This window comes from Cyanistes caeruleus, chromosome 12 (genome assembly GCF_971803275.1).
Source record: "Cyanistes caeruleus chromosome 12, bCyaCae1.hap1.1, whole genome shotgun sequence".
Classification (NCBI taxonomy): Eukaryota; Metazoa; Chordata; class Aves; order Passeriformes; family Paridae; genus Cyanistes; species Cyanistes caeruleus.
The window spans coordinates 5,878,257-5,905,100 of NC_141712.1; the positions used below are offsets into that span (position 1 = coordinate 5,878,257).

The 26,844-nt window shown below is 50.6% G+C and overlaps 1 protein-coding gene and 1 long non-coding RNA gene across 2 annotated transcripts in view; both read right to left on the reverse strand.

The window, feature by feature from the left end:
• LOC147650828 (uncharacterized) overlaps positions 1 to 26,844 on the reverse strand; it is a 130,809-nt gene that overhangs the window by 90,550 nt on the left and 13,415 nt on the right. The gene's annotated exons all lie outside the window — the stretch shown is intronic.
• Positions 152 to 26,844, reverse strand: part of LOC111934786 (axonemal central pair apparatus protein HYDIN-like) — a 33,789-nt gene continuing 7,096 nt past the window's right edge. The window contains exons 5-35 of the mRNA XM_086848121.1: positions 26,589 to 26,723; positions 24,960 to 25,159; positions 24,440 to 24,539; positions 23,537 to 23,662; positions 23,165 to 23,284; positions 22,897 to 23,031; positions 22,493 to 22,692; positions 20,534 to 20,658; positions 19,752 to 19,953; positions 19,147 to 19,330; positions 18,690 to 18,789; positions 18,078 to 18,196; positions 17,356 to 17,579; positions 16,415 to 16,482; positions 14,938 to 15,167; positions 14,259 to 14,359; positions 13,036 to 13,171; positions 12,419 to 12,583; positions 10,843 to 10,995; positions 9,646 to 9,884; positions 9,041 to 9,296; positions 7,920 to 8,063; positions 7,609 to 7,752; positions 6,811 to 7,124; positions 6,253 to 6,646; positions 4,940 to 5,041; positions 4,044 to 4,253; positions 2,667 to 2,804; positions 1,587 to 1,767; positions 1,029 to 1,097; positions 152 to 483 (exon numbers count right to left, since the gene is read on the reverse strand). Coding sequence (XP_086704247.1) covers positions 470 to 483; positions 1,029 to 1,097; positions 1,587 to 1,767; positions 2,667 to 2,804; positions 4,044 to 4,253; positions 4,940 to 5,041; positions 6,253 to 6,646; positions 6,811 to 7,124; positions 7,609 to 7,752; positions 7,920 to 8,063; positions 9,041 to 9,296; positions 9,646 to 9,884; positions 10,843 to 10,995; positions 12,419 to 12,583; positions 13,036 to 13,171; positions 14,259 to 14,359; positions 14,938 to 15,167; positions 16,415 to 16,482; positions 17,356 to 17,579; positions 18,078 to 18,196; positions 18,690 to 18,789; positions 19,147 to 19,330; positions 19,752 to 19,953; positions 20,534 to 20,658; positions 22,493 to 22,692; positions 22,897 to 23,031; positions 23,165 to 23,284; positions 23,537 to 23,662; positions 24,440 to 24,539; positions 24,960 to 25,159; positions 26,589 to 26,723 — 5,028 coding nt within the window. The 3' untranslated portion in view covers positions 152 to 469. The remainder of the gene's footprint in view (positions 484 to 1,028; positions 1,098 to 1,586; positions 1,768 to 2,666; positions 2,805 to 4,043; positions 4,254 to 4,939; positions 5,042 to 6,252; positions 6,647 to 6,810; positions 7,125 to 7,608; positions 7,753 to 7,919; positions 8,064 to 9,040; positions 9,297 to 9,645; positions 9,885 to 10,842; positions 10,996 to 12,418; positions 12,584 to 13,035; positions 13,172 to 14,258; positions 14,360 to 14,937; positions 15,168 to 16,414; positions 16,483 to 17,355; positions 17,580 to 18,077; positions 18,197 to 18,689; positions 18,790 to 19,146; positions 19,331 to 19,751; positions 19,954 to 20,533; positions 20,659 to 22,492; positions 22,693 to 22,896; positions 23,032 to 23,164; positions 23,285 to 23,536; positions 23,663 to 24,439; positions 24,540 to 24,959; positions 25,160 to 26,588; positions 26,724 to 26,844) is intronic.

Below are 26,844 nucleotides of genomic sequence, written 5' to 3' on the forward strand. Positions count from 1 at the left end.
TCCCCATGAACACTCAACAAAGTAGAAGGCACATGTATGAAGAACAGGGGTTTTCTTCAGTATTAAGCCCTTGTGAAATTATTAAAACACATTTAAAAATCTGACTTTAAACTCTTCATATTAGGTGAAACCTCAATGCTAATAATCTCACTGCTACTAAAATGAGAACGTTTTTAATTAAAATAGAAATTTGTGTCATGTCTGGGTAGAGAGCTCAGCATTCACAGATTTCTTCACATAAGACATTTTTTTTTTCCCCTGCTTTATTGGTAAACAAGGTGTGCCAATGCACACCTTGCATGAACTTGAGGTTCTTCTCACTCATCAGGTTCTTCAATTCATTCATTGAGTCCTTCAGAGTAAGGGAAATTCCACGTGATGACATGTCAAAGCACTCACAGGCTTAGCAACAGAAAACTTCTTCATAAAGAGCTTCCCAGTTTCAGAAAGAATTTCAGGACTGAACTTCTCAGGGTTTGTCTTCTGAAGAATATATGAGAGAATATATAAGAATATATGAGAGAATATATAAGAATAATGAGGGCTATCATGAAAATGCCATTTGGAAAACACCAAGTTCACCAGTTCAGTTGCCCCTCTTGCCATTTACACAGCAAGTGAAGAAGAGTTCTCTGGTGCCTGGCCCTTCACTGACTGAATATTCTGCTCACTTGGTAGGTATAAACACTTAAATATAAATAGCTCTCTCATTCACAAAAGAGAACACACCACAAGCTCTCCAAATTCAGCAAGTGGCCCAGAAATCTTATCATCTGATTATGGCAGTATGTATGTGAGAGCTGAAAGCATGGAGGATGGGCTGCCCACAAGCAAAGGCAACTTGGAGAGGAAGCCCAGCTGCTACTCCTCCAATTTCCCAAGTGGGAATAACCCTCCCACCTCTTCCACCAGACCCAGCATGCTGCTGGGGGAGCTCCTCAGCTGAGGAGGCCCTGGGGAGATGTTGGACACTAGCCTGTTGTTCAGCCAAGACAATCAATAACTCCATCAATGACAGACTCAGTTACCAGGGTGGATGACAGATGATTCATCCCTCTTCCTTTTTTCTTCCTTCAGGTTTCTTTTCTTCCTCTTTCCTGAAGGAAAAAATGATCCATAAATAGAAGACTAGGAACATTGCCAATCCCATTTAAGCTGGGAAGTCTCACTTCCCCAACACTGGTCTCTCCCAGAAACAATGGATGCTGCTGCTCCTCTCTGAATCCTCATGTTTGTTCTCACTTATCTTCCTCCTCACAGGGGACCATGTCATCCCCTGCAATGTCACGCAGATCCAGCCTTGCCAAAAGCCCTGCTAGCCTCTCTTACAGCTTTCCCAAGCTTTTCTGCCTAGCCATCATCTTTCTGGGCCTCCAACAATGTGCTGGCAAGATCTGCAGGATGGTTCCTGAGAGAAAGCCTAAATAGGCTCAACTGCTCAAAACTCAGGAAGCAACCAGAGAGGCCAAAGTGTTGGTCTGGCAGCCTTGAAACTTCCAGACTTGGTGGAGGTGGCTGTGAGCTGCCCGATGCGCTATGGTAGGCGGAAAACCCGGTGGATCTTTCTGGAAGATGACAGCGCTCACCTTTCGAACTTTTCCGGGGTAGGTCCTTGGTGATTCTAGACATGGTCCCCTCTCCTTTCAGGAAGATCTCTGCCGGTTCCAGATAAGCCACTTGGATCTGGACAGTCCTGCAGAAGACTCCTTGCTTTCCTGGCAGGTAATAGACTTTCAGCACTTGCTTTTCACCTGGTGCAATGGAACCCTGCAGGGACGGGACAGGAGGAAGGGACTGCATCAAAGATGTGATGGGGGATGGCTCAGGGGACAGACAGGCTGAGAAGACAAGTTCTCATCTAGAAGAAAACATCAGACCACATCCCTTTCTACATTCCTCGTGCCCAAAAGCTTGTGCCTCCAGCCCTGGGGTGCAGTGTGTCCTCCTGAGGTCTCTCCAGGCTGCAGCCACAGCACAACTGACTGCACGGCCCATGCAGAGCTGTGACCGCAGGTGCTCGCAGCAGGAGGACACCAGCCTGTCACCCCTTGCACGAGACACACGTGAAACCATGGGAAAGCCTTTGGCTTCCCCTTCCCATTCCAACAGGGCCAAGGACAGGAATACTGCTAGAGCTCCAAGACATCCAGGCAGGACCGAGAAGCTAGCATGGTGGCATGCTGCAAACTCTTCTTGCTCTTTCAGCCCCGCTCCTCCCTGGTCCCCTCACTGCCCCACAAAGCTCCTGCAGAGAAGCAAAGCTGGAGGAGCGAGGGACCAGCACAGGGACTGTGCCATTTCTGGCAAAGGAGCTTCAAGGCCAAGCAAGGAATATGTAAATGCTGCTTAATGCTGGCAGCAGGGAGACAGGGACAAGGAATAAAGTGACCCTCAGAAGAGGCAGCAGCACCCAACTCCAGTACCAGGACAGCCAGAGAGCTCAGCACTCGTGCCTCTGGCCAGTGGTACCTGCCAGCCAAGGCCATGGGGGAGTCTATTAGGCGAGCACTTGCTTGACCTCTCTATCCCCAGCACCAATTGCTTACAGCCCTGTCTCTCAGGGCTGGGTTTGGGGTTTCCCCCTGCTCTTTCACCCTCTTTTTTTCCTCTAACCCTCTCCTGGGCCACCTGACACAGGGCCAGAGCCAATGACTTGTACTACTCACTGTGGTGGGCATGACCACGGGCACACCAGGCAGAGGGTTTGCTGCAGTGCCAGTGCTGGAGTTTGGCACCACGTAGGTGAACTCAATAACCCCGGTGTTGTGCAGGGTGACTTCTGCTTGGAGGACTTTGGTAAACACCTGGACAGAGGACAGAGGAGTGGGATGTTACAGATACAGGCCTGATGCTGGCAATCTCCTTCCTCTTTCATGGGGCTGAAAACAAACAGCCACAATGCAACCACACAACTACAGAGAGGTGGTAAAACCTCTCTGTCAGGGCCAGTAATAAAGGAGCCAGGGGACACAGGTCCTCTGCACTCGGAGGGGTCACCAACAGCCAGGAGAAACACAGGAAGTGGCACTGAGGTGTGTGAGATGAAGCCAAAAGGTTGTTAAGTGAAGGAATGAAAGCCATTGGTTCTATGTGCTGTTATTTGGATTGTTTGGATTTGTTCAGGTTGGTTTGTTGGGTGTTGCTGTGAGCTGACAGAGGGGCAGGGTTGAAGACCTGACTGAAAAGGAAATAGGATGAGAGGGGAGGGGGCAGCAAAGTTGGCAGCCAGAGAGAATGTAAGTTCCCGAGTACCCATCCAAAGGGAAAGGGGACAGGGAGTGCCCCAGACAGCTATAAAGGGTATAAAAGAAGCTGCTCTGGTGATGGGGGGGTCTGTGCTCAGCTCCTGAGGAGGGAGATGCACAGCCCACTCAGCTGAATCGTTATTAGTGAACACTTTTCTCTTGACTTGACAACTTTGTCCCCATTTGATTGTATCTAAAAGTCAGTGCATTTCTAAGAGAGGCATTCCAGAAGAAAAGGCACCTGCATGCAAATATTGGCAAGAAACATACAGGTGACAGGAGAGACACACAGGACAACACAGACAGGGCCAGCAGCTGGAAATATCTGTGGGCTTTTAACTATAAAGAAGTAAAGTGGGGATTATTCTGGGACATTCTTTTCAGCTACTGAAGTGCCTGAAAGCCCAGCTTCCTCCCTGGATTATTTTGTGGCTCAAGCAAGAGCATTAGACAAGAGCATCTCCCTGGAGCTCAAGCTTTAGGAGCAGATCTGTGGAGGGACATCTCAGGGACATGTCCCTCTGGACATCTTCACTGGGACCCTTGTCTTCCCCAGGAGGCAGTGTTAGGTGCCCTGAAGGGGATGGTGTGATGTCCCTCGGCCAGGAAGGAAGGGAGGGGTGGAGATGGCTATTTTAAACCAGCTTGGATGCTGGACATAGCTCTCAAAGGTTGTCTTGCGAGCCTCAGAGCCAGCAAAGCAGCTGAGAAGGGCAGAGAGCCTGGGATCGAGGTAGGCAGGAACCCAGTGGCCATGATTCCAAGACAAGGAGCTGTGCCAGGAGAAGCCTGTGGTACCTGCAGCCCCCAGTCAATCTCCTCCACGTCCAGTTGGTAGCTGGGGCACGAAGCCTGCCCGGTCAGCACCACCTCATAGGTGGGGCCTCCCTCCACGTGGCACAGAGCCCTGACACGGGCAACGATGTTGGCGTAGCCAAAGAAGGAGAAGGTGACCAGCTGGCTCTCTCCTGGCTGCAGCTCACCCCACAGTGGCCGGACATCAAAAACCTGGAGGGAAGGGAGGAGAGATCGAGGTGCTGAGTGTGGAAATGGATGCAGAAGAGCAGCTGTGTCTTGGAGTAATGCAGAGTCATAGCTGGAGGGGCCTATTCCCCAAGCCAGAATCACCCTAATCTCGTCCTGGGTCAATGCCACTGGACCAGTGGAGGGACCATGAGGAAAATCTTCTCCCATAATCACTTATCCGTGAGTATATGCTGCATTAAAGTAAACTGGAATGTCTCCTGGCAGCAAGAAATTCTCTCTGCTGTGAACTTGTCTTTGGAAACACTTCTCACTGCCTGCAGAAAAGCACCTCAGACTTGGAGGTGGGAGCCCTTGGAACTTGGGCAAGACTCATCTGACTTCTGAGGCTTTTCCCTCTCTCTCTGATCTCTGTGCTGCTCTCTCATCTGCTGCAGCCAAATTTCCTACAAAAATTTCCTGTCAGCCACCTGATGAGGTAAATGGGAGCAATGCCCCACAGGTGCTGCACAGGGAGCATCTTGGGGCAGCCCTACAAAACATCCCACATGGCCTCTCCAGTGGCCAGTTGCTTCAGCAGAGCTTTGGGATGGGTGTGGACGGATGTGAGGCTCCTCTGTGGGCAATGCTGCGGGCCACCAGTGGGACTGGGGGGCTACAGAACAGCTTTCCATTTTGGAAACATGGAAGTGAGACAAATTCCCACTTACCTCCTGCATTCCCAAGTTGAGGCGCTTCATCTCTGAGAATTGGCTCAACCCTCTCCTCCTCCTCACTTGCCTCTGAGGCTCCACAGCAATAGATGACAGCTCCTGGAAAACAAGCACCATGGACTGCAGTGAGCAGCGGGCTGCTCTGAGCAAGATCACTCTGCTGCAGGCTCCACCACCTCATCACAGCAGGAGCAGCTGAGAAGGGACCTGGGCACAGATCAGGTGTGAAAATGTCCAGGCCATCGGTCGAGTGCGGGACCAAGCCCACCCACAGATGAGAGCCGGGCTCCCTCTGCACTTCTTACATCAAACTTGCACGAGGGAACTGGGTGCCCCCAGCAGTCAGGCAGGGAGGGTTAGAACTACATAATCTCTGAAGGTCCCTTCCAAGCCAAACCATTCCAGGATTCTTGGACAGCCACTTGAATTTCCCTGGTTTATTTGTGCATGTATGGCAACAACCAGGAAAGAAAGATGATTTTATGCTTCTATCTGAAAACATTTGACCACACTATTCATTGCATCTATAGGGCTTTGTTTCTCCTGGTTCAGAAAAACTGCAGAGTTAAAACAACTGGTATTTGTGTGTGAACAGGAACAACCCCTCTCCTTAATGCCAACACTGGGGCTTGGAGAAGCTCTTCTGCTTCCTTACATCTGTTTTTTTTTTAATTACCCCATGAGCAGTCTCTTCCCCATGAGGCAGAACAAGGGGCCACTTCCCACTCCAAAGCACTAATGTTCACCAGGCAAGTTGGCAGACCAAAGGCCTTTCCCCTTGTTTGGAGGAAGAGACAGTGACTTTGCAAAGTCTTGCTTTATAAAAGACAGTTCTGAGCTGTCACTGCAACACCAGCTTTCGGGTGAAGGCAGAGATGGGAGTGCTCTGGCTGGCTTGGGAAAGCAGTACACGGAGATCAGGACTCTTCATGGCTTGACACACAAAAGAAGCTGGAAGCCTTCTCATCATGGTGTAAAGACCTCATTTTACATTGTAAAGAAAATACGCCCAAAAATCCCAAACTCAGCATAGGAGTAGTATAATATGTAATAGTAGTATAATAATTAATAGAATATATAATAATATTATAATAATAGCAGTATAAGTAGTATAACATATATATAGCAGGATCTGAGTGGGCTTCTCCAAGCAAAACATCCCTGTATCTCCCTCCACAAACACCCCATGTCCAACTGCCACTCTCAGGGCACAGGGCAGAAGGGCAGCAAAAAGGGAGGTTGCATGAGCATGACTTTTTGGTGGCAAGCTGAGGAGGCAATGCAAGTTACAGGTGCACAAGAAAATCTACCTCTGCTTCCAGAGGGTCCTCCGCATCTGCTGGTTTCTGGGCAGGATCCTCCTGTGCAGGATCCTCCTGGGCTGGATCCTTCTGGGCTGGATCCTCGGGGGCAGGAGCCTCCTGGTCAGAATCCTCATGAGCAGAATCCTCCTGGTCAGAATTCTCATGAGCAGAATCCACCTCAGAAGAATCCTCCTCAGCAGAATCCTCCTGGGCAGAATCCTCCTGGACAGAATATTCCTGGGTAGAATCCTCCTGGGCAGAATCTTCCCAGGCAGAATCCAGTGTTGTTTCCGGGGTTTCGGTTGGCTCCTCCACACTTTTAATCTTGGAGTATCTCCTTTGAAACACTCCCTCCTTCTTTGATGACTGGGGTTTGAACTGAGGTGGTGAAGGGAGGAACCTGGAAAATAACATAACTACGATCATGGACCTGTAGTGGGAGAGAGAGATGCTGCAAGAGCAGCTCCTCACTGGGATGCTGGTGTGGTGAGCTCAGTAACAGGCACTCCCAAACCAGGCTGGAGCAGGTCCATGCTTGGAGCAGCTCTGGAATGATGCACATACCTTATGGTGTTCACCTGGCTGTCTGTCAGGAATGACCAGTGGTACTGGACAGGAATTGGGCTGCAGTTGCTCATCTCCATACACAGCATTTGTTCTGTGTCATTAATGATGCAGCCAAAGTCCACGGCCTCGGCCTGGAGATGGAGGTTGGGGAAGTAGACTTCTCCCCGAACAGTGATGTGCTCCTCACGAGGATGACCCACATAGCGCAGCCTGAGAACCTTCTCTGCCACCCAGCTGTTCAAATCCTTCTTATAAGCTGGGTTAAACTGGATGCAGAGATGAAGTTCCTCTCCTACATCCAGTGTCATGGGCTGCAAGGAGATGAAAAGCATTAAGCACCTTTGTGATCACGTCCCAAGGTCGGACAGCAGGAAACAGTAAATGTTCAAAGTGTGACCCCAGCGTGGGCTTCTCAGTCCACCCTCATTTCTTTACAGGGAGGATCTGTCTGCAGGCATCACGCTCTGGTCCAAGATTCTCTCAGGCTCATGTTTCTGTGCTCAACAGCAATCCAAGGCTGCTGGAGAGCTGGGATGCTTTCCAGGAGACACCTCTACTGCATGGCTTGCCCCAATCTGCTTTCCTGCTCCCCTCTCCTCATGTTTTAGAGCCAGCATGGTTGTTACTAATTCAGATAAGACTTGGATTCCTTCAGCAGCTCTGCTGATGCAGCTCAGGCCAATCCACTGCTGACACTACAGAATAAACTTCTCAGCTCGAGGACCTCCCAACAGAAGTGCACCATCCCTCCTCTTCAGACCCCTCTGAACAAGCCCACAGCTTGTTCAAGCTCACCTTGGAATCTGCAGGAAGGGGCTGCTGGTCCCTGTTGCAGATTAGGAATGGCTGCTTCAAGTCCAGCACAATGCTTAATGGCAGTGAACAGGTGTTTTTTAAAGACAAAGGCTTGTACTGGGGCGTCAGGACGTCACTGGGTTTCTACAGAAACAGGAGACAAGGGAAAACAACCTCAAGTGGCCATAGACCTTCTTTCCCTTCAGATGCATTTCACAATTTTCAACCCCAGAAGTGCGTATATCTCCATTTACTTCCAGCCAATTGAAGAGTTACGCCTTTAAATGCCAGGCTGCAATCCGGAGACTTACCTTTTCCACACGGAACGTGATTGCTTTGGTCGACATTTGCACAGCAGGGCAAATGAACTTGCAGGTGACATCCACTTGCATGATCTGTTTCTTTGCTTTTGTTTTCCCCACCACAGCATGGCACAGCAGCCGCTCCTTCACCTCCTGCATGAGAGATTCACTTGGCACCCAGTGCGTGCTGGCAGGCCAAACACCCACACTGCCTTGCCACCCACCCATGGGCCCTCTCCCTGTCACTTATTAGGAGTGACTGTAATTAGGCTCTGCTCTCCTCAATAGCCCTTTTTTCTTTCTGTGCTGCTGCCTATTTATTCTAAATATCTGTGCCCAGGGGTCCTGGAGCCAGGGAAGGCATGCCAGACTTAGCTGGCAGCTTCTCTGCAGAGTTTCATTTCCCCTGGAAAGAAAGGTCTGGCTAGGAGAACACCCCCAAACTCTGCTAAAATCTCTCCCTCTGAGTTGCTCTCTCCAAGGGTGCTGCAAAACCTGTCTGTCTCTGGGACACCAGGGCTGGCTCAGAGACTGGGACAAGCAGTAATAGAAAAGTTGACACAAGGCAATTTGTCAGTTCTAATGATCCCTGGGAACAGTTTCCCACCTGGATGGACACTGCACTGATCATTAGAACTGGCACACTGTGTTTTCCCCCTCCAGGACTCAAGGCTGGACCAGCCCTCTGCCCATGTTTGTCTTCAGAGGAAAAGCAATGCTGCTCCCAGACAATTGGGCCATTCACAGGGCTTTTGTTTTACTCCCTGCTTCCCTCAGAAGAAACACTTGACTGTAGCTTCATTTACTTCCTGCCTAGGCTTCTAGTCTAAGTGCAACTTCTCTTGGTTTCCTTTCTGCCTCAGCACATGACAGCGCTAACCCCTGTTTGCCCAAAGGAGCAATACTTCCTTCAGCCTGCATTTTGGGATCAGCAAGTTGGGTTTATGGGAGCTACAGAAACACAAAAGAGCCTTAGCAACTGATGGTGGCCAGCAAGGAAAGCAGCCGGCCTTACAATACTTTCTTGAAGTCACTTGCTCCCTGTCCCAGGCAGATGTCAGGGGGCTGCAGAAGAAGCCGCAGTGGAGGGGATCACATAGGGAAGGCTCAGCCCTTGGCAGGGGTCTCACCTGGACAGTGCTGGAGCAGCCTTCCAGCACCATCTCCACAGTCTGGCCTGGCCTCAGGTCCGTCATCAGCGGCCGCAGCTTAAACACGGGGCTGCCAGGTCTGGGGGTCTGGGAAGCGTCTTTACTCCTGCTGCCCCTGCGGGCAGGGGGACGAGTATTCTGCTGAAAGGCGTGGAACCCTTCTGTGCTCCAGTACAGCTGATGGGTTTGTCGCCCTTTGTTGGTCATTTTGAACTTGTAACAGCAGGGAGTGAAGCTAGAAGAGAAGCAGAGATAGAAAATGTCATGGGAGCTGCTATTTGCCTGTGATCACCCCGCTTCAGCTTCACCCTGATGGCATTCCCTGACTGTACCCTCTGCAATAAAACCTCTGCCCAACAGGCTGCCCAGGCTCAAAGCTTCAGCCCTGCCAGGTCTTTCAGCTTTTCCATTTCTGAGGCTTTCCAGGATATCCAGTGACTCTCAGGTGATATATTTATAAAGGAATTCCTGTGGCTTCAGGGAAACAGAGCTGGGACCTTGAGTATTGAAGAAGACCTAGCCTGAAGGACTTTGGAAGAACTGCTCTTCCAAAGAAGGAGAAGTGGAAGCTCAGAGTCTCCTACCTGAAGTGGGACTTCAAGTCGAGGGCAGGAACGAGAGGCTTGTCAGTGACAATTGTGGTGCCAATGCCCACAGCCTGGACAGAGATGGTGGTCGTAGGGCTGTTCTCAATGAACACCGTCACGCTGTCCTGGAATTTCTTTGTGTCATTCAGGTTTGCTATCACAGCAACAAGCAGCTCACTGTTAGGGGCCACCACCCCTTTACTGGGTTCAACCCTCCAGCAGGAGCGTTTCCCAGCCTGTAAGACAAACCAAACATGAACTCAGGATAGAAACCATGGACCCTGCTCTGCCCTGAGATGCAGGAAACAGGAGGGCTAAGGAGATGAGTTAAAAACCGTAAGTGTTTAATTTCCCTAAATGTAAGCTATGGTGTCTGGCAGCAGCAACTCTCCAAGAGCTTATACAACCTGTATTTTACCTTCCTTTAACAGACCCACATCATCAGCCTCCTTTTGCTCAACCCAGAGGGAGCTCCTCCTCAGGAGAAGGGTATTCCCCCTCCTGCTCTCTTTGGAGTGCTTGCCATGGGAAGCTATTTACTCTCTCCTGGCTTCCTGACAGTGGAGCTGCATCTGCACAAAGGCTCAAGAGCAGAGGAAGCCAGGACTGCTCAAATGCCAGCCCAGCAGCCACACAGCTGGAGGACACTGCTGAGAGCCTGAAGAATAACTCTGCAAAGCCAGCTGAGCAAAACCCCAAAGTCTCCTTTTCCCATGGGTCCATCAGTGCTTCAGCCATGGGTCAGGGCTGGCTTTAACCAGCTCCAGAATTGAACCCACCCAATATACAGAAGATACAGAAAAAAGATAGATATAGATATATAGATATAGATATATAGATATAGATATATAGATATAGAGATATAGATGATATATAGATATAGATACAGATATAGATATAGATATAGATATATAGATATAGATATAGATATAGATATAGATATAGATACAGAGATAGAGATAGAGATAGAGATAGAGATGATATAGATACAGATATAGTTATAAAGAAGATATAGAAGATATAGAAATACAGAAATATATCCAGAAATCTCTTTTCTAAGCTATTTTCAAGCCTCTCACAGATGTCCCCTCCAGCAGGGAGCACATCCCTCTCAACCCCAAGCCACCACATACTAAAAACAAGTCAAGGTCTACTCCTAACCAGCACTTTTCCCTGAAAAACAGCCCCACTTACCATCTCTGCCCGGAAGATTGCAGGAATGGCACTCTGATTGGCGAGATGGAGAGTTTTGACACTGTCTTGTACGACAGGGATAGTGCCAAAGTTTATCTGCCTCGGATAGACATAGACAACCGGTCCCTGGCCAACGCACTCTAAATGGATTTCCTGTTCCAGGAAGAAGGGAGGAAAGATCAAAAAAAAAGACTCAACAAGGAGAGTTTTAAAAACTTAGCCAGCTCTTAGAGCATTCCTAGACTGGGGATAAGTTGTCAGTGATGTTGGCTGAGACACAAGGCCTGGAGCGAGCGTGGGGTCTGCAGCGACCCCACCTGAAAGCCACAAGCTCCCATTATCAGGGGACAAAGAACTGCTGCTTGCCATGCTTGCTTCTTCACACCTCCTCCACACTGCTATTTCCTCTGCCCCCTGCCTGCTTCATTCACTGCTCCATCTTGCCCCAAACCACCTTCCCAACTTTTGCTGCTGCACAGCCACCCTTGAACACTAACTTCTTTAACGTTCACAAAGCCACACTGCTGAAGCCAGCACAAGTCAGAAGCAAAGCAGGCTCCTCAGAGTAAACAAGAGGAGAGTTAGCTGCCTTCACCTTGTGCTTATGTGTATTCTTTGTATATATGAGTAAGAGGCGTTAATTACTAATTGCATCATTCAAGGCTTATAAAAACACACAAAGCCTTCATCTACAGTATTCTTAAAAGGGACAAGAAAGCCCTGTTCACCAGCGCTACAGACAATGCCACCCACAGGAACAAGAATAAAAGCAGATGGCAACTTTGTCCTCAGTGTTATTGCTACATACACACACCCACGTCCTGCAGCACTGTGGCTTTGCTGGGGTGCTGATGGCACAAATCAGACTATTTAGGGATGAAGAGCATCCATGTCTGGCAGACAGGGCCTGCATTTTGTAGTCACTCTTGCTGTTATGACATATGCCTCTTTTAGGGCTCTTTTAGAATCTTCCTTAGAATCTTCAGAATCCTCTTTTAGGAGGCTTTAGTTCAGGAATTGCTTGCCTCATCCATTTGCAAACTTGGTGGAAAAAACAAGCAAAGCCTGTGCTCCAGATGCAAGTTGTGCAGACATTCATATATTTTTGGCTGGCCTTTTGTTGAGGAGATGTGATGGATGGTTCTCAGGTCTGAGGGCTTTCAGAGAAGCCTCAATCCAGCTCTGCACAAAACATTCCTTCAGCATGATCTTGTACACAGTGCTTGCTTTAGCAGGATTCAGGGGGGTCCCTGTGTGATCCTGAGCAGTTGTAGTGAAGCAGCACTTGTGTCCATCTGATAACACGGCAGAGTGTGAGGGACTGGGCTGTGTTTCAGACCAGGCTTGTTATCCCACCTCCCAGACTTGTTACTATGTGCTGGGTCAGGCACTGAGATTGCCACCTACGAGGCTCCCACCTTTCCTCTTTTCTAGGCACAAGCTGCTGCTTGTGCCACCAATCCCCGCTGCCCTTGCCCACACCAGCCATAGATGACAAGTTCCTGGAAGAAGCCCTGCACGCTTTACGCCCCCCTGGCACGAGTTGCTCGAGGCACACATCTCCCCTCGCTCTCACCAGCGGGGATCCTTCTCTCCCAAACACGGCCAGCTCAGCAGGGATGTCGCACTTTCCCAGCAGCTGGGCCTCGAGTGTAATCGGGATCTCCACCGAGCTGTGAGCCTTGATAATCCCAGACGGCTCAGAGCTGGAGTACCACGCAGCAGCTTTCTCCTTGTTTTCCTAGATGGGGCAGAATCAAAAGCAACTTCAGAACCGAGGAAACTTTAAACTCCTTTACATCTACTGCAACAGCAACTCACACACACACACTTGTAAAAGTTCTCAGGAGAAAGCAAAAAGGCAAAAAACAAGATGCAAGATGGATGTGCTGAGCACCCCCAGGGAGTCCAAAAGTTGCTGCATCTACACACACCCACTTCTGTGCTGACAGCCTCCTTGCATCAGATTTTCATTGCCCTCTAAGCTCTCCCATTTGAAAGCAAGACAAAGACAAGAACAGAAACACCTTCCTCACTACCTTAAACTGCTTCCTAAAGTGTGTATTCAGATCCCTCTTCTTAGAAAGGCTTTAGGTTTGAACAGAAACCAGCAAGGTCTTACCCAAACCCTTTTATTCCCCTAATAACCCCCTCAGTAACAGCTGAGGGGAGGAGGTGCATGCAAGGCCAAACCTGAGGGAGAATACAGTAGCAGCCAGGAAAGTCACTGTCATTCACAAGGGTCAGCTTCTCGTCGTAGGGCACCGTTAGACAGCAGTGATCGAACTTCACGACAGGGTCGAGCACTCTCAGTGGAGGAACGATGCATCTGGGCAAGGAAATGACCCCAAGGGCATTAGTGATACTGGCAGCATTGAGAACTTCTGTCAATAGTCCTGCAGGACTTCAGAGCTGTCTTAGCAGTTTTGCTTCTTCTTTGCCCAAGGACACTTGCAAGGACCCCCGTTACCGTCCCAGCATCCATGAGCTCTGGGGGAGCCTTTCCAACGAGGACCAGTGCCCACCAAGGCTCAAGGAACACAAGACTCCAGGGTATCAGTGAAAATGACTGCCTTCTTCTCTATGGCACTGTTGTCCTGCCTGAGAACTGAGTCATCTCTTCCAACAGTGGAGGGCACAAGGCCTACAGAGTGGGTGATCAACTTCTTCCAGTTCCTGCAGCTCCCTCAGTTCTTTAGCCCACAGGTCTCAACACTGACTGTCCCCATTGGCACTTGTTTGACAAAACTGCAGCCCAGGCACCGACTGCATGGCTCTGCCTGGGAGAGGGAACAGCACCAGGGAACTGCATCCCTCTTGTCAATAAACTGACGCTCACAGCAGCACGGCAGGATGGGATTCTGCTGCTGCAATAACTTCTGCCCTCAACTCTGACAACATTACTCAAAAGAGCCAGAGGGAAGCAGTGAAATGTGAGCTCACCTGCCACATCAAAGACTGTGTTCCCCTTTGTAAGGTCTTTTGCCCACCCCACTCCTGCCATCAGCCTCTTCCCCACTACACATGCACTGTTGAAGCAAACCAGACCCCAGATCTCAGCAGGCTGCTCTCTGTGTCCCAAACCAATGCTGCAGGGTGCTAACAACCCAGCACAAGCTCTGCACTTGTAGGATGAAGGACAGGCAAGCCTTGGCAAATTTCTTCCATCTCAAGCACCAATCCCCAGGCCCACAATTAATGTTATTCCAGCTCCCTTTAGAAAAAGGCCTAGAGCCAGGCCTGGCTGTGAGCAGGGGAGCATCTCACCATGGGCTGCTTTCCTAGCACTGTTCTCATGTCTAGATAGGCAGATCCAGCTCATTTAGCTGCACTTCTCCTTTGGAGCTGCAGCCTGGCACCGTGCTGGTGCTGGATGCACGAGGAAAGACAAGCAGCTGCAAGGAAAGCATTGGTACCTGGCTGTGAGGGGCAGTGCAAACACCTTCTGGCCAACACCTTCCACGTCCATCACCATCTCCAGCTTGTACTCTCTGGCCGTGTTGGAACACAGAGTGACCTGGTAGAAGAGAAAAGAAGTGCAGCAAGTATTTGCTCACTCCCAGAACCTCATCACCCATGTGTGGTGTCCCCCAGTCCTTCTTCCATGGTACAGAGAGACAAGATTTTGCCTTAATTCTTCTGCTGGTCCATAAGTAGAGCACGGTCTTTGGGAGTAACAAAAGCCTTCTGGCAACCAGATTGGTTGAAGGCACTAATTTTTCACCTGACTGCAACTCATCTGCTCCCCAGGAGACGAGAAACGAGATCAGGAAGAAAACTGCTTTCTACAATGTTATCTCTCTCTTCAACAGCAGCCTTCTGTTTTCATCCTTCCTCTGCCCACTTTCAGTCAAAGAAATCACTCTCAGAAACACAAGAATGGCTCCAGCACTTGACCATCTGGTACCTGATTTCAGCTTGTGATTTTGGGAACAAAACAGTGCTCCTTCAGGAACATCCTGAGTTACCCAGCTGACAGAGGCCTCAGGCCAGTGCAGATCTCTCACTCACACCGTGCTCAAAGCTGGTATCAGAGCTAAAGCCCTCCCACACTCCAGTGAAACTTCAGCTCCACTGGCTTGACTCTCCCCATACCTTGATATCCATGGATCCCAGGGCACGGACAGTCCCTCTGCAGGGACGTATGTTAAATTCCTTTGGCTTCATAAGACAATCAGATTTCTTCCTCCAAGATGGGCAAGTGGGATTGAGACTAGAGGCGTTAATGCTGGGCTCTCCAAACCCGTCCTCAGGAATGTGGAGGTGGAAGGTCATGGGTACCAGGGAGGTGTTGAACAGGCAACACTGCAAGGTGTGAGGAAAACCTAAGAAAACAACATAAAGATCCATTTAGGCATCAACATCTCATGATTCCTGCTGTGGATACCCTGGTAGGATAACTGTGCTTGGATTTTACCTCTTTGTTAACTGAACTACAGCTCATTGCAGTGAATATATGGCTTTGTTGCTGTGCATTGTTGTTCATTATATATGATTCAATTACATTCTTTATTGTTAAGTTGTACCCTGTTTGGAATTCCCCTATTCCTCTGAGCCCCATTGGGCCATGTGCCCCCCTCTCCTACCCTTGTGTTCCCCACTGGTTTATGTATTATGTAATAATGCATAAACCAGCCTTGTGCTCCTCCCCTAAGTCTTCCCTATTGGGTTATTATTTGTGCACTCCCCTTGCTCCTCTCCCCTATACAAGTTGCTGTAGCCCTTTTGTCTTTTGTCCCTGGAACCTTCAAGAGAATAAATCCTTTCTGGAAGGCACATGGAAGACCTGTCTCTTGTCCTTACTCCTGCCCTTGAGGCTGGACAGCCTGTGCCGTAGAGCATCAGCCCTAAGCTGCCCTGCTTTCCAGGGACAGCCTGCTCTGGGCTTGGTGCCGGGAGCTGGCTGGGGAAAATCTGGCACAGTGTCATGGCTTGGCTGGCCAGCTGTGTGTGGAGGGGACATCTCCCACAGCCTGCTTCCCAAGAGTCATTTGAACACAGATGGGGAGGCAAAACCAGCTGCAGACACAGCTCAGGGCTTCTCCATGCCCATTAACAGTGATCACTGCAGGCTCGAGCAGTGGCTCCAGCAGGGAGGCAAGAGAGGCACAAAAAGGACAAACGGCACAAAACAGGCACGAGAGAGGCACAAACAGGATGTCACAATCCCAAATGCCACCAGGGTGACCAGGTGCAGACAACAGTCAGCAGCACAGTTGAAAGAAACAAAACAGCTGCCCCCAGCTGAAGAAGCCTTAGGAATGAAATCAGATGAAGCAGGATGCATCTGCTATTGCAGAACCAGATTCCTGCTTGGTGCCTTTTTTTATTGGGCCACTTATTCAAAAGGAAACAAGAAGTGGCCAAACAGCGACGTCGACTTTCCATTCCCTGGGTCCTGTTTGATCTCACAATGGCAAAAGGCTAGCCGAGGCACCAGCAGCCCTGCAATTAACACCCTGAAGAGGCTGTGGTGGAGGAACAGGAGTGATGAATGCTCTTATGTTCAAGTGCCCCATTTCAGCTGCACACAAAGCTCTCACTCTCTGGTGCCAGCCCAGGGCACACTCACCAAAGGAGACATCACCGAAGTCGAGGGCAGGCACATCAAAATGGAAAGTCGGTGCTATGACACAGCCCCTGCGAGGACAAAGGCAGAGAGGCGGTGGCTTTGTCAAAAGGAATTGCACAGAATGTCCTTAGGGAGGGGGTGGATACAAGCTGCTGTCAGAGCCACCCTGGGTTTCAAATCAACCCAGCACCCTGTGCTCAGCACAGCACCCACGTGGAAAGGAGGCAGCCAAAGTAAAGTGGTCACCAGCTGACAGACTGTCTGCAACAGGCCTTCAGGCTGCTGTGGTCCTGAGAAGTGAGTTCTGCTTCTCCTGTCGTCACTTTTCTTCTTTGTTTCCCACCTCTACCCTTTGCTGAGTGAGGATTTTACCCTTTGCATCCCTTTGGGATGATGCCCATGTCCTTGGCACATTCCTGCTGCACAGTTCCCTGTCTCCCAGACCTTTCCTGGCTGTGGACAGAAGGGACTGGAGCACTCTCTGCACAGGAGTTGGGAGCACAGCTTGTCCCCCACAGCATGGCCATGACAGGTGAGGTGAGGCTGCTGCTGCCCATTTGGGATGGATTATGAGCAGAAGTTTCTAAAAACACTGCTGCTGGTGCAGAATCACCCAGGCTGGCCCATCTCCAAAGCCCTGGGAGCTTTGCTGGGTGTTCAGGTGGGACAGCCCAGAGCAGCCACTGCCCAAAGCTGATCCATCCCACTGCCTGCCACATCCTAAGCACGAGACATCCCTGCAGGGAGGAGTCTCTCCAGCTCCTGGGTACCCACACAGGCCAGCAGGCACCCCCACAGCAAAGGGGCGCCAGAACCAGAGCCAAGATTAAGACCTCAGGCAACACCGTTTTTCTCTGCTCCACCATGAAATGAGGTAGATGGGAGATATTACCCAGAGACAGCTACAGATGTGCCCAGCAAGCTCCCAAAGCCCTCCTCACCTGATAGTCAAGGTTGCAGGCTTAGGGGCTTTAGTCACACGGAAGCTGAATTCTTCCTCAAAGGCCCCCAGGATGGTGGTACAGAAGGAGATCCGGATGGCCTGGAGCGCCTTTGGTGCCACGATGCCCTCCTGGGGCTGGAAGGTGAAGCAGGAGCCCAGGTCTGTGCTTGGAGGGGTGAAGCTGAAGGGAGCCTCAATAGGCCCACTGTTAAACAGGACTGCCTGCAGCAGCAGGAAAGCAAAACGGAATTACATGAGGAATCTGCCTCTCTCCCAGAAGTCTGAGTTACTTTTGAACTAAATGATTAACACCTGTAAAAGGCAGAAGATGCCCTGTGCTGTTGCATGGCAGAAGCCAAAAATTACTACTTGGAAATACAACATTGTATGGCTTTGGGTTTTGCATGCAAAGCAGTGATAACTTCACTGCAACACAAGCCTCTGAACATGCAGCTTTTTGAGCCAGTGTTGCTTTCATGTGTCAAGGGGTTTTGCAGGAAGCCTCCCAGCTGATCTCCAAGGAAGGCTGCCCAAAAGAAGGGATTGGGGTTTCATGAACAACAGACACCTTTCTGAGCCCATCAAAAAGATCCAGATTCCAAGAAAGACCCCAAATTTGACTAGCATCACAATGGCCCAAGTTGCTAGGAATTGCCCAGGTCCACAAGGCTCACTGCTGCCCCAGGAGCCTCCAGGATCTCCCCCACGCCTGCTGCTCACCTCAAAGCGGTTGTTTGCGCTGACAAAAACCTCCCCGATGTTGACTTCCTTAAAGTAGAAGTTGAGCTGGGGCCCAAGTCCTTCCCCAGTGAGGACCAGGGGCAGCCTGTTCTCACAGCCTGGGGAGAGATTTCTATTTCAGTACAGCAATTCCTTCCACTGTCCTGCATTTTCCAGGCTGCCTTAGTGCTAGTCCCTGACTCTGAGCTGCCTGGGACCAGCTCCTGACGTCCCAGGCAAAGATACGGATCCTTCTCTTCCCTCAGGAGATACGGCACATCCATAGCGACCATCCTTTCCTCTTTACCCCTCTGTTGGTAGTGGAACTTTAGGAAGTGCCAGAAATGTTGCCCTTCCTCCTTCTGGGTGCACTTCAGAGAGTGCTTCTTGCAAGGGAGGAGGAGCTCACTAAACACAGGCAGCATTCTCAACAGCTGAGAGGGGAAAATTCCAGAGAGAGGAGATCCCCTGGAAGCTGCAGGGACTGGGGATGTACCAGCACTGCCCTGCTGACCACAGACCCTTGCCAGCAGTTACACAGGAGCCCAGTGATCTGGGGGAGTGTTTGCACCTCACCTTCGCTGCAGTGACAGGCAGGGGAAGGAGCTGTACCTGAGATATCACAGTAAACTGTTTTCTTATAGACCTGGGCTTTCTGGGGCTTAAAGACCACGCTGATTTCAGCCGAACTATTCGGCCCGATCTCGCCCTCCTAAGGCAGAAGGAGACAGCAAAACATTTATCTTCAAACATCACATTTCTTGTTTTCAAACACAGTCCTGTGAGCTGTTATTTAGAGTGTCAGTGACGAGCAAGGAGTGAGTAGCGCTCATCAATAACACTAATGACAAGAGTCTGGAAGCTTTAGTCAGGCTTCTGCTGCCTGCCAGGAGCCCACAGGGCAGAAATGCTTTTTGCAGCCAGCTCTCTGAGCTCAGCAGAATCCCTGTGACTTGTCTGCTGGCACACAAAGCCAGCTGAGGCAGGAATCAATCAAGTGACCTTATTCAGGGATGAGGGGGAAGAGGAAGAAGACAAGCAGGAGGGGAGGTTCTTAGCCATCACTCACCTTTGGCTCAAGGGAGAAAATGTCATCCTGGAACAGTATGGGATCTCCTCTCACCTTTGCCTGCTCACTCCATAAGCTGTGGAGGAGAAGGGCAAAGCGTTCTCGGCGAGAGGTCTCCACTCCACACTCCTTCAGCAGTTGATAGAACTCGTCCTTTTTCTGCTGACAGAGCCTGTGATACTGCCTGCAGCCACAGGAGAGACAAACCCAACAGGTTGTTTAATAAGCCACAGATTTGCAGGGAGAAGTGGAAGTGCAGGAGCAGCTCCTCCGCAAAGGGCTGACCCTGAGCTGCGGGGTCCCAAATGGATCAAGGGATCACTTGTTGTTCACTGCACACTCCACACTTGCAAGCTCAGGAGAGGTTTCTAAAGCCAGCAGCCCTCAAGAGAACCTCCTGGCCCAAAGCCTCTGCCACAGCTGAGGGAGAATGCACCAGCCACCTCAGGTGGCTTCTCCTGACACAGAACTGCTTGCAGGAGACAGATACAGATGGGATGGTTTACTTACCCTGAGCCATTCAAAAGCACCAAGATCTCCTGAAGCTGTGCGTTAGCTTTACCCTTGGGCAAGGTACATCACTGAGATGGATCTTTCAAACCTACCTCATCCTCAGCTGCTCCTCCTCTCCCTCAGTATCAGCAGCCTTCAGCTGGAAGCGGGCTGTGATATTACTGGGGTTGTGGATGAGCACAGTCGCTCGGTTGGACAGCGTGATGTAGGTCTTATCAAATGTCACAGTGCTACTGTCCAGCCTGATGGGGACATTCACAGCTCTTCCATGAAGGCTTGTGTGGGTGGCTTCACCTGGAACAAAGTAAAGGGGAGTCTTTGCTCAACTCACTGGCTGATGGAAGCACGAGGAATGGAGCAAACCACGAGCGACAGAAGGAAATGTCACAGCTTTTAGCTGAATGAGCGGTTCCATGGATCAGCACATTTATCACAACCTGGGAGCTGCATGTGCACAGCATGAAGATGTCCTGGACAACTTGCCAGCATTTCACCCTCTAGAACAGACCCCTACCAAAGGCTCCCTCATTTCCACAGCTTTCAAACCTTTATTATTCCCAGCCAACTCCTGGGATTCATCTGGGCTCAGACTTTAGTACTAAGCCCTCCACCATTCCTGTTGCAGGTGAGCGTTTCCCAGGTGAGATGCAAACAACAAATATCAGACATGCTCTCTAGAAATGACATTTATAGGGAGCTCGACAATGATCAAGATGACAAACAAGACGGCTACAAACTAGATGGCAACAAAATGAACACCATGAAAACTCTCACCTTTTCCTTCTTTAAACCATGGCCACATCAGCCTTTCTGCTTAGAAAGGACTCTGCTCTGAGGGATTCAGAGAGTGCCCTGTGCAGTGCCCAGCACTCACCTGTGTCGTAGTGCACCACCAGGGACGCGGAGTGCTCGCCAGTCTTCAGTGGGTGAAATTCCACTGTCACCTGCATGCTGTCGCCAACGCCCAGAGCTCCCATGGCCGGAACGACAGAGAAAGGGCTGCAACACAGACACACCAGGACTCTTGGGGGAGGTTTGGGGATGTTATCTCTAGTGCAGTCCAGTTCACTTCTGCTCGCTTGTGCAAGCAAAGAGCAAAGCAACCACGGCAGCAGAAAACAGAACAGACAGCATCAGAAACAGCTACTGACTCTAGTGTGAGGAGATCCAGCCCTCACAAGATCCTGTGGGATAAAATGACCTCATCTCCCCCATACTCTGCATCCAGCTCTCTGCAATGAGGCTCAAGGTCATTCGCATCTTGCTTACTTTCATCAGGCATCAGCTCCCCTTATTGACAGAGCTGGGCAAAAGTTATGGCCATGGACCATATATACCAAGTTATACCAAGGACCAAGTACTCCGGACAAAATTTAGAAACAGAGCTGACAAGTGAGCAAAGCTGCCAATTTTTTGACCAAGGCTCTCAAAGCACCATTCACCTGCTCTTTTGGTAAATGCTGTGTGCAAGGAGGCTGCAATCCACTTCAAGTCCCATGGTATAGTTACCTTCTATAACCAAACGTTCTTCCATTCACTGGTGCCTTAACTGCCATTTTAAAATTATTTGATTTTGGGAAAATTGATCTCATTAAAATCCACCTCCCACCCCAAGGAAGACAGAAAAATGACTGCCAATTGAATTGCATCATCTGTTTGCTAACACCTGTTGCAGGAAGAAACCCAAATATCTTGTAATCTTAGCAAATATTACTTTTAATGATGGTGTAACGGCTGAAGTCAAACAGCGTTAACTACTCTAATAAACCCAGTCTGTTAGGTTAAAGCAGCCATTACTCCATCTCTCTGCTGAAAATATCTGTACAGAGTCAGCAGATCACAAGCTCCAGCTTTCCCTCTGTTGCTGCACGCAGGCTCTATTTCATCTACTTCAATATTTAATTCCTGAAGTTTAGAAGCTCTTTAAATCCCTATCAAGCAGGATCCAATGTGCTCTGTAGCACTCAATAGAACAGCTGGCAAGCACATTGCTAAGGAATACCAGACATTATTGGGTATTTATTTTAGTGGTGACAAAACAAGATCTGGAAATTCCAGAGAACAACTGTGCACAGATTCACAAGTTCCTGCCTCCATACTTGCACAGTCAAAAGCAGCAGCCTGTTTGAACAGCATCTGAGGAGCCTGCTTAAACAGCCTGGGCAGGCTTTGGTGGAAGCTCCTATCAGACCCTCCTGTTCCACAGCAGAAAAGACAATTTGCCTTTTGACCTCTGTTTTGCCAGGGAAATATAATCAAAGCCACTCAGCTGCCCCAGGTGAGACAGCAGGTCTGTGCTGCATTCCTGACCTCAGCTCCTCCAGCAAGACCGCTCAACTTGCCACCAGCCAACTGAACTGCTTTCCTTGCAGATACGGTGTCCAAAATGCATTAGCCTCTCTAGTTCAGCCAACAGGAGAAAGAGTGATTGTCTTCTGACACAGACAGCAACAGCACAGGCTGTCCACAACACAGCTCACATGGGGCATCTCATGACAGGACCACTGGGCAGCCACGTGCCTGTGGCCTCCCAGAGAATGGGGCTATTTGGCTGACAGTGGGGAGTAACCATTTCAGAAGCTGCTTGTGCTCAGGAGCGTGCAAGCCAGCTACTAACATGTTCCAGCACCCTCCAGGAAATCTGGGACAGAGGAAGCTCAGAGGTTGCATCGTGCTTCAAACATGAGATGTAACAGCAACCCCCACACGTCCTGCCCATTTCCAGCCAGGGCTGCAGGGCAGCAGCTCCGATGCTCAGGTTCCTTTTGTTGCTCTTTCCCGACTCTGTTATCACCCAAAGGTGTTTTGCACAAGGACAGATGAGCTGCCTCACCTCTGGGTGCTCAGCTGGTAATGAGCTGCTCGGTTGCCGACGTTGCGAACCAGCAGAACCTTCTCAGTGCTGCACTTGACCGGCTGCTCTGAGAAGTCCAGCTGGTCAGGGAAGCCCAGGATGGCTCGGGCACCAATGGCCCGAATTGGCACAATGAACTCTTCCCTTTCAGTGATGCAGGTGACCTGGTGAAAATAATCCTGCAGGAAAAGAAACTGTCTCAGCACAGGACGTTTATCCCCATCCTCAGCATGGGCAAAAACTATCTCCCAGTTCTGGATCCAGTGCAACTCCACTGAAAGCAGCCTCCACAGTCCTCCAAACCCAGGCCGGCTGCCCTGAATCCAGCCTTGCAGGTTGACTTTCCACTGAAGATACCAATCTCTTGGGACCTCCAGACTCACCTTGTTCTGCTCAGGGGTGAAGAGGATGCGGACAGTCGTGGAGAGGCCCGGTGGCACCTTGCGGCAGGCATCATTGGGGCCCACCAGCTGGAAATAAGGTGAGCTCTCCAAGGTGACCTTCAGCACATGAGGAACCTGCAGCAAAGACATGGAATGATGCTTTTGCCACTTGAGGAGACAGGTGGACATGCCCTGGGGCCATCCTTAACCACCCTTCTCCACTGTCCTCTTCCCGCACAGTGCTCAGCCTCCACGTCCCAGCACTTGCCTTGTCCATGTTCCTCAGAACCAGAGGCACTTCACAGACCTCACCAGGGGTGTAGTTCTGGAACACCACCTCTGGTGGGCAAGGCTGAAACGAGCTGTGCTCTGGGTCAGCTGCCGAGAACTGCAAGGAGACGCAAGAGAGAGCAGGGAGAGGTTCAGCTGCTGGCAGGAAGATTCTGCCCTGCTCCCCAGTGAAGTACAGACTCTGTGTGAGTACATCTGCCCAGCTCACACTGGGCAAACAGCGGCTCTTCCAACTCTGCCCTGGGCTGATCAAAATCTCCTGGACCACACCGAGCAGGCTCAAGCCAAGCTGCTCTTTTGGTACCCTCCTCAAATATCACATCAAACAGCAAGGGCAGGGAAAGGCTACCTTCTGATGGGAGGTCTCCTGCTTGTCTTCAGGCTGGACAATCTGAGGCAGACTCAGCTTCTTAGCTATGGCCAGCCTCTGCTTGGTGGTGAAAGACATCTCCTTCTGGAAGGCAGAGGGAGTCAGCTGAAAGGCAAAAAACCAGTAAGAGCCTCAGAAGTGCCCTGGCTCATAGAGGCTCTTCTTGTTCACTTGCTACTGGTGAATACTTTGTGATCACAGCCACTAGGACAGTGAGGTGCACAGGAATGAGTCCTGGTTCTAGTTCCCTCTGTTAATTAGCATTTGCTTGCTCTGTCTGGGCTCACACACCCCTCCACAGAAGAAAACAGAGAGATCCCCTTGACAGAGCCTCAGCAGCAGGGCATCTTCAGTCAAGTGAGCTCCAGACAGCCAAGGGACCTTTGTGGCCCTGACTCCAGTGCTGTCTGCAGGGCTGGATCTGTGCCCCACGCAGGAGATGAGAGAGAAGAGCTGCTCTGGAACCTCTTCTGGCTGGGACCAGCCGTGTCTCTCAAGGCTTTGGGCAGAGTTGGAGCTTCCCCCCACCCACATGCCCAGGTGCCCAAGGGCACGTTGGCCAGAGCAGCACAGGTGAGTGTCCAGCCTGACAGAAGGAATTGCTGTGACAAAGGGCAGGGAGAGAAGCGCATGCTCAGGGCTCCAGCTGGACATTGGTTTCACTTGGCCCCGCTGGCACAGCCAGGGAAGACACTGGAGTGTCCCTGGAGCAACACACGCTGTTCCCAAGTGCACCAGGACAGCCCCCAGCAACAGGAGCACGGCACAGAGAGCTGGGGAGGGCTCTGCAGCCTCACAGTGCTGCTGGACAACAGGAGGGGCACAGACAGGAGGGACACCAGTGGCGTTTCCAGCCTTAACACAGCCCCAGAGGCTACTTACATTAGCAGGCTTCAGTTTTTCCCTCAACAAAAGACGAGGTGCTGGTGTCTTTTTTGGGAGTCCAGAAGGCATTTTGGAGGGAGGATGAGGAATATGACGGCTGACAAGGGAAATCAGATCAGCTTTAAGTAAAAGGAACAGCACAGGCTGTCCACAACACAGCTCACATGGGGCATCTCATGACAGGACCACTGGGCAGCCACGTGCCTGTGGCCTCCCAGAGAATGGGGCTATTTGGCTGACAGTGGAGAGTAACCATTTCAGAAGCTGCTTGTGCTCAGGAGCGTGCAAGCCAGCTACTAACATGTTCCAGCACCCTCCAGGAAATCTGGGACAGAGGAAGCTCAGAGGTTGCATCGTGCTTCAAACATGAGATGTAACAGCAACCCCCACACGTCCTGCCCATTTCCAGCCAGGGCTGCAGGGCAGCAGCTCCGATGCTCCGGTTCCTTTTGTTGCTCTTTCCCGACTCTGTTATCACCCAAAGGTGTTTTGCACAAGGACAGATGAGCTGTCTCACCTCTGGGTGCTCTGCTGGTAATGAGCTTCCAGGTTACCAGTGTTGTGAACCAGCAGAGTCTTCTGAGTGCTGGACTTGACTGGACACTTGGATAAGTCCCGCTCGTCAGGGATGTTCAGGATAGTTCGGGCACCAATGGCCCGAATTGGCACAACTATCCTCTCTGTTTTGGTAATGCAGACGAGCTCATGAGAATAATCCTGTAGGAAAAGGAAATAGGTCAGGACAGAGCATTTAGTGTCATCCCCATGACAGAAGAAAACCCATTTCCTATAACCCTTCAAGGACATCAATTTACCTGTTCCACCCCAAAATGAACACTAAGTTCTGCTAATATGTCACATTTTAAAGGCACCAGTGATCTTTGCAAAACCCATCTCGGTGGCATTAAGCTTGTTGTGTCACTAGGGTCATAAAGAGAAATGCCCTAGGCCACAACTTTTACTGTAAATTTTAATGATGATAAATAATTCCCAAGTCCCTTCTAAGGAACATGGAGCTAGGGAACACAGGCCATTCCTCTTTAGATTTCTATATTCCCACTGTTTGAGAATAGGACAAAGTGTTAAACTGACTTTAAGCAGCAAAAGGAAGGTGAGAAAACAGCTGCACCCAAAGAGATCCGGCACCGCTGGCCCGGTGTAGAAACATGATTTGGCTCACAACTCCCCTCTAACTTTGCCTCTCCAAGCAGGTCAGGAGAAGAACAGTGCTAAGAGGTAGCAGGATGCTGTTGGAAAGAGCCTCTCTTTTTTTCCCTGCAAGGCTTCCTCCCTTCCCTGTCATGTCCTGAACCCTTCTGTATGAACAAACCTCCAGATCCCAGCATTGGCCCTCCAGATGCCAGCACTGGGATCAGACTGGCCAGGGCCTCGGCACTGCTGCTCAAATCCCCACACCAAAGCACGTTTGGCACGGAACGGGGGCCAGTGGACAGAGCAGCCCCAGTGACAGGCATGAAGACAGAGCCACAGCAGTGTCACTGCCACAGGCTCTGGGCTCACAGCTCTGCCTGCAGGTTGTACCTGCCCTACAGCAGCTCTTTCAGCAGGTGCCCAAGTCCTCTGCAGCTCACCAACCTCCTGCTAAGGGCACCTGGAGCTCAGTGTGCCTGTGCCAGGCTGGGCTCACAGGCACAGCACATCCTCTGCCCTGGCCTTGCAGCTGTACCTTGGTCACTTGTGCTGTGGCACAGCACAGCTGCAAGGCTGGAGAACAGAGGGGGCAAAAAGCACCATCTCTGCTCCAGTCCAGGCTGAGGCAGGGAAGCTGTTGCCAGTCAGGGAGGAGGAAAGCTCTCTGAGCTCTTCATTCCTCCAGTGTTTTCCATAATAATGAAACCCTTCCACTGTACCTAGAGATGGCCAAACATCTATCAACACCCCTCTGTCATTTTCATCCTGTTCCCTGTGCATCTTCCCTTGGGAATGCTCAGGAATGTGCAGGGAGGGGAAGCAGGGCCTGTCAGGCCTGGCTGCAGCACCTGACAGCACATGCCAAGGTGAGCCTGCCTGCAGGCTGCCTGCCCCCAGCCTGGAGCCAAGCTCACAGCATGGAATGGGCTGTACCAGAGTGCAGGGAAACAATGGCTTTGGAGATAATTGTGTGCTTTGGCTCCTCCAGTCTCACCTTGCTCTCGTCAGGGGTGAACTGGATGCGCACACGGATGGTCGCGCCTGGTGGCACCGTATGGTACGCATCACTGGCGTACGCCAGCCTGAAGTGAGGTGATAACTCCATGGAGATCTTCACCAGCTGGAGAAACTGCAGGGAAGACATGAGACAGTGATTTTGCCACTTGTGGAAGCAGGCTGAGAGGAGACTTGTCCGTGCCCTGGTGACATCCTTCCTTGATCCCGTTTCCAAAGCACTTTCAGCTGTGCAG